We start from the raw sequence: 10392 nt of genomic DNA on the forward strand, positions 1-10392 counted from the left end.
CTTCCCAGCGCTATACAAAGATTGTTATCTGTGAAAAAGTTACCTGCTCATCCAGAAAAACAAGCTGTGGTTGTATGGGAAGCTCTTTTCCCACTTCTCCATCTGAAGGCTGGACTAGGACTGAAAGAGTATGGGGCCGAATATATATCAAGTTCCCAGGTTTGACACTGCTTGTATTTCTGGCACATGTAAAAATAAATAGAATACATTCAGAGATTGTAAATATCACTGAAGTGGTTATTTTCCAGAATACATTATTATCAGTGATAATATTTGCATTTGCCGGTGTTTCTAGGAATTTAATACTATATTGTGCAGTGAATGTATACCAAAGAATAATAATTGTATATTTATTTTCATGGATTTGCTTAGCCATAATAAAGGATGGACTGGGGCTGTGTTGAGAGAAGCATAAATCATGAATTTAGATTTTATCACTGTTTATTATGATCAGCCAATAAAAGTCTCAATGAGGGAACTTATCAGACTAAAATACTTAAAAAGCAGGGACATGTTCAATAGTATGCTGGTAAACCAGTTCTCAAAAAAGAAAAAGAAAAAGAAAAAGACTCTGCTTTGTAATGTTTTCCAATTTCTGTGGTGTAAATATTCCACCATAGCCAACTCCAAGGTAACAACATGAAGTCACTAAACACAGCTGGGAAAAAATGCTTGTGAACCAGCTCTAGCATATCACTGCTTTATGTGTAGTAGCTCACTTAATCCTCACAAATATGGTTTATATTTATATTCTCCACAATGTGCCTTGCATTAAGTAGGTTCAGCAACTGTGGAATTAATTGATTAAATTATTTTAATTGAATGAAGCCCCTGGGTAAAATAATACTTACAAATAACATTTAGTGAGCACTTACAGTATGCCAGGTACTACTCTCAGATTTTCATATATTACTTCATCGCATCTTTAAAATGAAACTATGAGGTAAGTACTTTTACAATCCTATTTTATGTATGAAAAAACTGAGATCCAAAAAGTTTGAAGTAACTTGCCAAAAGCCTTACAACTAGTAAGTATATGACCAAGGGCTAAAGCAGTCAATGAATGAATGAGCTATATTGCTTCTCCCCTCTTCAAGCATATTATTTGCTGATGTGATTTAGCAATAAAATGGAATAAATATAAAATAAAACAAAAGACAATGAATCCATGATACCTACATACATCTTTTACTCAGAGTTTTGGTTTTGGTGTTTTTTATGACCAACTAACTGTATTAAAAGAACATTATACTTACAAACTCATACGGAAACCAGACTTACCAGACCCATCGAGACTGGGGGAACCCCCAAATCTAATGCCTGGAAAAAATCTTTAAACCTTGAACCAAAACTATCCCATGAAGCCATCATTAAACTTAACAACAGTTTAGCCCCATTAATAAAGAATGTTTGCTTTGAGCACTATGCTTTTATAAAGAATTATCTATATGAGTTTAAACCAACAACAATTAATCTAAAGCACAGATGAGAACTTTAAGGGGCTGAGAGCCTCAGTTAATGGTAATGAAACAATATGGGTAGAGATAATGAGAATGGTGGCACAACGTGATGTATGTAGCCAATGTCATTGAACTCTTCATATAGAAATTGTGAATGGAATATATGTTTGGTTGTGTATATTGTCACAAAAATAAATAAAATATTTTAAAAAGAACATTATACACTGTCGCAGCGGCGACGGTTGTCGGGGCGGTGGAGACAATAACCAATGCCACAACTCTTACAGAGAAGTGGGGCCAGGAGGGTCACTCTGAGGTGTCGAACCCAGCTTCAGTCCCAGGAGTTTATTTTATAGTCAATACAGCAAACAGTGAAGTAAATAACAGAACAATGGGCTTTGGGTGAATAACAATAAGTTTCGGGCAAAGGAGGAGGAATTCAGGTAAACAAGCCAATCAGTAACCGGTTTGGAAAAACAAGTCGTGACAAGTCTCAACATGTTGGGGACAAGTCTTAACATGTTGTGCAGCACAGAGGCCTTTATACATCCATATTTTAATGGCACATATCCCCGCAATACACCATTAATCTATTAAGCTTATTGCATTGTAGGCACACAATAGATATTTGACAATTAAATAGAGATATATTTATATATATATATATATAAAAACCTTAATATAGACCATCTCTTGGTGACTTATCCTCAAAACAGCCTAGGCCAGGTCTAACAAGGCTTTAATTTTTTTTTTTTTTTTAAAAAAGGTAGCCTACCAAATTAAATGTTTATGAGCCAGCTACTCTATTCCCTGACCAATTTTTTTTCCCTATGTGAGGAAGAAAGGAAAAACTATTTATTTATCACGGAGGGCACATGCCAGGTAAAGGTGAAGAATCATTCTAAAAATAGGAAAAAGCTGAAGAGCAAAGAGATTAAGAAATATGTTGCTTCTGTAGAAAGCGATTCCCCTCTTCCCTTGAGAATGCTGGGAAATGTGGGCAGAGTGGGGGCATACGGTCCTACGGAGCCCCTTTGATCATCAGCCAATAAAGGCGCTGGCCTCTACACTGGAGCCAGTCACTGGAAAGTCAACATTCACTGGACCAATCATCATGTATTAGTTTGCTTAGTCTAAGTGGGTAAGACTCCTTTCCCTTTTTAAGGAAACAATTTGACTTAGATTTTTAAAATCCATGCTATTAATTCTATCCTTCTATGGGTCCTAGGTTATTGGAAAATTCGAACACTGTTACCAGGTCCTAATTCTCCCTTAACCTATTCCTTAAATGCTTTCCAATGCAGAGAAAAGATGCAGGCAAGCAGTCTGGGTAGAGACTGAAAGACCCTATCAGGGAGTCTGACATAAGTACATTGATGTCTAGTGACCCGAGGATGGGAACCAACTGCCTGAAAACCCACGGAAAGGCCCTTCCCTGACACACTTTAAAGTTTATCGTGAGCAAACATCTCTTATTAAATGTAAACAGCATCTCACTGGAGGTCAGAGACTTGCTGCTACAGCATATCCCAAGGTAATACCACTTTAAGCTCCACATAAACTCTTAAGCAGTTTCTATCCTAAAACCTGACCGTAGGTGATACAGTTTTTTACGATATGTTATAATAGTGCAATAAATCTGTTAGCTTAAAATCGAATCTCCGTGGCCTTTTAGAGAAATCATCATTAAATGCAGGGTCCTGTTAATGATGCCATCGAAGTGAAATTGTTTAATCTGCTAAGGGGGTGAAAGGTCACCAAATGAATTTTTTATAATACATCAACTTGACACGCAATAGGGAAAACCGTAATAGATAAAAGCAAAGGAAAAGGGCACTGTCTTCTTCTGATAGGTCAATAGCAGCCAAGAGAGTCACTCATCCACTTTCCTTTCACGATGGGGCTCCTTTTGCATTTAATATGGACACCCAATTAATACCTCAGCACCACAGACAACCTCATTTTAGGTGACTTATAGCAATTTCTCCCCCTTCCCTGAAATGAAAGTGATCACAATACATCATAGCATTGTGCGAATTAACGTTAATTGATTCAAGTTACCAAGCAATGATGGGCCACTTATATAATCTAGGCGTTATTGGGTGCTAGAAGGGATGGAGGGAAGATTAGATTCCAGTGTCCGTTGCTGTGACGACGGGAGTCACCTGACGCCTTGTTACACAGTTGTAAGGTTCTATTGCTGGCCCCAGTGGGGTCGTCAGTAAACTGGAGTGATGTCCAAACATCATTACACGCTGCTCCGATATTAAAGCAAAGGGATTAGCAACTTATTGCAAGCAACCTGGATTTGTCATTGTGCTGTCGTTATCCAATTTCCAACCGCTAATGTGACTGTAGCCTGTAGGCAGAATGACCTACAGCCAAACTTTAAAAATGGGGGAGGAAAGTTCCCTCTGATGCTCCCAGTTTTAACCACTATTTAACAGCTTCCAATACCCAGCCAGGTATGTGGAAGAATTTTTTTTTTTTCCCCCTTACAATGCTTAAGCACAGGCTGAGAAAGAAAGATCAAGAGAATGCAGACATTTTCCAGTTCAGAGATCATCACTCTCCACTCCATCTCTTGCTTTCTAATCTGCCAGATCCAAAACGCTTACCTAGTGGAGGAGGGGCCGTTTGAATCTGCATGACAAACCCAGCAAACAAGTGAAGATTGCTGGTTTCCCAACATTGACTCAGGGCTAGACTTATGCTGGAGGTGTGGTGGTGATTAGTGATACTCCCTATCTCCCTATTCAGCCTTCTCCTCCTGAAACCTACTAAGCCAGGTTCCTATAAAAGAGCCTCAAGTCTTGATTAAATGTTTCAGGGTGTCCTGAGAACTTTTAATCTCTATTGTTTTTAACAGGCTTGTTGTTGTTAGGTGCCTTTGAGTCAACTCATGGCTACCCCTCTCTCCCCCCACAACTCATGCACAAGGGAACAAAATGCTTTCTGGTCCTGCACTATCCCCATGATTGTAACCTATAGGGTCCTGATTTTCAAAAGTATATTGCCAAGTTTTGTTTTTTTTTCCCCTACTCTGGAAACTCCGCTGAAACCTGTTTAGCATCATAGCAACACATAAGCCTCCACTGACAGGCAAGTGGTGGCTGCACTTGAGGTGCGCTGGCTGGGAATCAAACCCAGGTTCCCACACGGAAGTTGAGAATTCTGCCACAGACCCACCATTACCCTCTTTAAATAGGCCACATAAAGCAGAATAGTCTGTATGCACATGAGGGGAACTGACCTGAATTCCAAAGGAGTTTGGAAGATTCTGTGCCTTAGGAGAAGAAAAGTAAGTTCTCTACTTTATTTAGTTTAATGACCATCTTTTAACCCTCCTACTACGGACGAATGGAGCCCTGGTGGTACAGTGGTTAAAAGCTCAGTTGCCAACCCAGAGGTCAGCAGTTCAAATCCACCAGCTGCTCCTTGGAAACTCTATGGGGCAGTTCTACTCTGTCCTATAGGGTCACTATGAGTTGGAATCGACTCTATGGCAACGGGTGGTGGTGGTGACTATGGACAAAACATTCTTCAAGGCCCTGTGAGATAGACAAAGATAAATAAAACACCATGACCTCTGCCCCTCAGGAATGCTTTTCTATATCGTTTGTAAGAAAAGAGTGACTTTTCTGGCTATCTTTCTGACTTGACACATATCATTTAACTGTTGTGGTCCTTATGCTCCCTATTAAACCTAATCAGATGTTCTGAGAGGCTGTCAACTCAGGAGGGAAGCAATGACTGATCACCTGATGGTTCCCTTCTGGAACTATGGTATTATGGCTCCAAGCCTGGAACACTGTAAGCACACAATATATGTTATTACAGCAACACAATGCCACATCAGTACCCATCATGCACTTCCTCTTTCTTAGGTCACTAAATGCCTCTGGAATATCACCACCCATCTTGGTCTGCCAACTACAAGTTCTAGTGCACTCCTCAAGATGAGTGCTCACATCTGTGCTGTAATGCATCTTATTAAATGTTTGTGTTTCCTTGACAATTGTTCATTTCAAATTGAAATTTGAGTAATCCAAGGTATAGAGTGAGTGTGCCAGGAATATATAAAAGCACAGAATAATATGGCACATCTTCCACCTATGCCAATGGCAAGCAAAAATTTGTGGAACAAGAATCTAACTGATAAACTTAGATGGTAAATCATTGAAATGATATTTTATAATAAATCTGTTGTTGTTGTTAGGTGCCATCGAGTCAGTTCTGACTCATAGTGACCCTATGTACAACAGAATGAAACACTGCCTGGTCCTGTGCTATCCTCACGATCGTTGCCATGTTTGAGCCCATTGTTGCAGCCACTGTGTCAATCCATCTCGTTGAGGGTCTTCCTCTTTTTTGCTGACCCTCTACCAAGCATGATGTCGTTCTCCAGGGACTGGTCCCTCCTGATAACATGCCCAAAGTATGTGAGAGGAAGTCTCACTAGCCTCACTTCTAAGGAGTATTCTGACTATACTTCTTCCAAGACAGATTTGTTGGTTCTTCTGGCAGTCCATGGTATATTCAATATTCTTCACCAACCATAATTCAAAAGCATCGATTCTTCTTCAGTCTTCCTTATTCATTGTCCAGCTTTCCCATGCATCTGAAAATATCATGGCTTGGATCAGGCACACCTTAGTCCTCACTGTGACATCTTTGCTTTTTAACACTTTACAGAGGTCTTTAGTATGAATATTTTATCTAGGAGAATGGAAACTCTGACTATATTTTTTAGATCATACACAAATATCCCAAATTTCTTGTTTGTGCTGAGCTGCTGTAGCAATCAGAGTCTGGCCAGGAAAACAGAAACCTTTCTAATGGAGGGGATTTAATGCAGGATATTGGTTACAAGGAGTATTAGAACATTGTAAAGCCAAACAGTCTGTATTTCACTATTTGCGACAAAATATTTAATGACGTTTATTGTACACGGTACTGTGCTTAGGTACTCTGAAAGATGTAATAGTGAGTTGGATTCTTGACCACATAATACATATTGTAAAGATTACAATATACTTAAGTTAACTTTATGAAAAAGTAAATTAATGGTTAAGCAGGTGTATGTTGAATTAATTATTCTTTGTAATAGATAAGGCTAATAAAATGAATGTAATATATTCTTAAGTAGTTGAGTAGATGTTTGTTTTGCCTGTCCATTAGTTTTTAAATCTCTAGATTTTCATGAGCCATATAATTTTTTAACATAATAGCTGTTAAATTACTGGGTGGGGAATAAAAAAATATCGAAATGTAGCTTCGTGGAGTCTTTATTATATTTACCTAGGACTTTGTTGTATGTACTTTTAAATCTTAAATTATTTGCTTTTAAGGTAGCGTGGTTCCAGGAAAAGATCAGTTTTGAAATTAGAACTACACGTGCATGAGGGCAGGGAACTACTAGATGCAGATATGTCAACAGTAGCAATAGGTTACAATTAACATTCTGTTCACAGGGAAAATAGCGGAAAAAATATAAACTGCAGAACAAGAATCAAAGGCATAGTGGTCTGGGGCCATTTAGTATAAGAACAATAGTCCCCAAGGGCATTACTGCAGAAACAAGCTGTGAAATAAATGATAGTTTTAATGATGATCATGAATCATCAATAAAAATGTGAATGGTCTACATTATTACCCATTTAATAAGGCAGGATAATATATAATTTTTTTTTTGTTATTTAAGATAAGAACTGAAAGCTTTTAAAAAACGCTAGTGATTAAAGGAACAATTTTTAATTGTATGAAAAGTTTGCTTACGCAGAACGTCTCATTCTCCCACAAAGCCACATATATATATATATATATATATATATATATATATATATATATATATATATGCTATTATGGTCATTTTGCCACCTACCTAACTCAACAAAGTAATGAATTCGTATTGTGTTGTTGTGTGCTGTCAAATAGATTCTGACTCCTAGCAACCCTTTAGGACGTAGTAGAACTGCCCCATAGGGTTTTCTAGGCTGTGATCTTTATGGGAGCAGGTCCCCAGATCTTTCTCCCATGCAGTCGCTGGATGAGTTCAAATCGCCGACCTTTTGGTTAGCAGCCGAGCACTTAACCATTTTGCCATCAGGGCTCCTTATGTGTCAAAGCATTCTTTAATGGCAAAGCTGTGGTTTTGCCATGGGGAAGGAAAGAGAGAAGCTGACAACACAGGGATCTCTCCCAGAATAAACATTCTGCCAGCTTTAGCCTATCTTGAAAAGAGCATTGTTCTAGTATTGACAGAAAGATTCTCTTCTTGCATATTCCAAAGAGCTGGTTTCTAGAAAGAAGGTGCCCTGGGACATGGAAAGGTTGCAGAAGAGGAAATGTTAAATGAGACTGAATGACAAGAGACTTGTGTCACCTATTGAGAAACCTACTTTTCTTCTCTATTCAAAGTCAGTTTGATAGGGTGTGTCTTACACAAAGAAGGAAGACTTAAAAAGCCACTAATGTGATGTGTACACACACGTACACGTGTGCACACACACAGATATACACACCCACAGTGACATGCTACACCCTCACTGTAACTGTTTCCAGGACCTTTAAATGTCTGCACGTCCATGGCAATGTCATAAACAGAAGGCTTTATGTGAAATAGTGCATTAGTTTTCTATTACTGCATAACAAATTACCACAAACTTAGCAGCTTACACTAGCACAAACTCATTTCCAATTTTACATGAGGAGTCTTGACAGGCTTGGCTGCATTCACTACTTATCTGGAGGCTCTCAGGAAGAATCCTCTTCCAAACTTATTCACGTTTTTGGCAGAATTCATATCCTTGTAGATCCTAGGCTCGAGGCAAAGGACCACAGACTCAGGGGACATCTACATCAATTGGCACAACATAGTTCATAACGACAAAGTTCCACATCCTACTTTGATGAGTAGCATCTGGGGTCTTAAAAGCTTGCAGGCAGCCATCTAAGATACATCTATTGCTCTCATTATCTGGAGAAAAGGAGAATGAAGCAAGCCAAAGATCCAAGGGAACAATGAGTTCAAAGGACTAATGGACCACATTAATCACAGCCTATATGACCCCAAGACCAGAACTAGATTGTGACCAGCTACCACGATCGCTCTGACTGGGATCACAATAGAAGGTCCTGAACAAAGTGAGAGAAAAATTGTGAAACAAAAAATCAAATTCACAAAAAAGACCAGATTTACTATTCTGACAGAGATTAGAAGAACCCCCAAGACTATGGCCCTAAGACACCCTTCTGAAGTGGAACTGAAGCCATTCCTGGAGACTACCTTTCAGCTAAACCACAGACAGGCCCATAAAATAAACAATAACACTCGAGAGGAATATACTGCTTAAAACAATCAATTACACAAGATCAAAAGGGCAACATTTGCACAAAAGCAAAGATGAGAAGGCGGGAAGGAATAGAAAATCAGGACAAAAGCAAACGGGGAAACTAGGATGGAAATGGGGTGAGGGCTGACACATTGTGGGGAAAGAAACCAATGTCATGGAACACTTTATGTACAAACTATCGAATGGGGAACTACTCTGTAAACGTTCATCTAATGCACAATAAAAAGTTTTTTTGTTTTTTTTTAGAAAAAGGATTCATATCCTTGCAGTTGTAGAACTGAGGTCTATGTTTCCTTGCTGGCTGTCAGCCAATATCCACTCTCTACCTTTCCAGCCCACCCATATTACTTGTCATGTAGCCCCTTCCATCCTCAAAGCAGCAGTGGCACACTGAGTCTTTCTCAAACTTAGAATTTCTCTGACTTCCTCTTCTGCCAGAGCAGGAGAAAGCTCCCCTCTTTTAAGGGCTCATGTGATTAGACTGGGTCTAGCTGGATGATCCAGAATATTCTATCTTAAAACTAATGGTGCCAAATATCATAACGTAATCACTGGGATGATCAAGGTTTCAGGGATTAAGGCAGCACAACTTTGAGAGACCTTTTTAGGAATTCTGCCAACCACAGATAGCTTTAGCATTTCAATAGCTAAACTTGCATGAGAGATGCACATTTATGTCTAACTCTATTGTGCAAGAAAGAATATTATTAGAGGCTTTTTTTTTTTTTTCCTAGTATAGGGATGAATGAGGCAGGAGAGAGGGAGTGAGGAGAGAAAAGACGATAGGTAATTAAACAAAGCAAAAATCAAGTTTCTACTGAAACAAAGGAAGCAATATAAAATACATCCTGCCAGAATTGCAGATAAAAGACAGTGTGTACAAATAAGACCCCAGTGGGGTCCTCCAGTTAAAAAGGGAAGATTGAACACATGCGTTTATCTTTGCTCCCTCTACAAACTCCACTGAAATGACTCAGGAGTAAAAATGAATAAAAATGATGTAAATCCACAGGGATAAGGAAGACAAGTGAGCAGACAACTGACAATAGGGGTCAACAAAGTTTTGTAAGATGGAAAACAGAGGTTCCTGTAACTGACTTAGTCAAGCATAAGAATCATAACCCATGTGCCTCTAGAAAAGGATAAAGACCAGGAGGAGCCAAACAACTGATAGAGCTAGAAAGGTCTGGAACTTTGGGGCATCAGGTATCATAGAGGGTGGGGATGAGACTCACACATGAAAAGACAGAAAATGCTTACTTCCTATTTTGGAGAGAATAGGGGAGGGAAGAGAGAGTAGGGATAGATCAACATAATAAAGCTAAATCTTAACCATTATACAAAGACAATATATCTAATGTTGATTAAACAAACTATATAAGTACATTCTTTCACGATATATAGCTAAATATCAGAAAAAACAGCTGAATGTAGTTGCCTCTGGAGAGGCAGAGAGGGAATAGGGAGGAATGGCAGAGAAGAGGGCTGTAATTCTAATCCTTTATTATGATCTGATTTTTAATTGTTGGCATGTAACACTTTGATAAATAAATAATTTAACAACACTGACAAAAAGA

At 38.7% G+C, this 10392-nt stretch overlaps 1 protein-coding gene across 1 annotated transcript in view; it reads right to left on the bottom strand.

The window, feature by feature from the left end:
• The window catches only part of LOC111822827 (fibrocystin-like), a 51176-nt gene that overhangs the window by 34728 nt on the left and 6056 nt on the right, over positions 1-10392 (bottom strand). Inside the window, exon 2 of the mRNA XM_023742673.1 lies at positions 44-179. Coding sequence (XP_023598441.1) covers positions 44-179 — 136 coding nt within the window. The remainder of the gene's footprint in view (positions 1-43; positions 180-10392) is intronic.

The sequence above is a fragment of the Trichechus manatus genome, unplaced genomic scaffold (genome assembly GCF_000243295.1).
Source record: "Trichechus manatus latirostris isolate Lorelei unplaced genomic scaffold, TriManLat1.0 scaffold00215, whole genome shotgun sequence".
In the NCBI taxonomy this organism is placed as follows: Eukaryota; Metazoa; Chordata; class Mammalia; order Sirenia; family Trichechidae; genus Trichechus; species Trichechus manatus.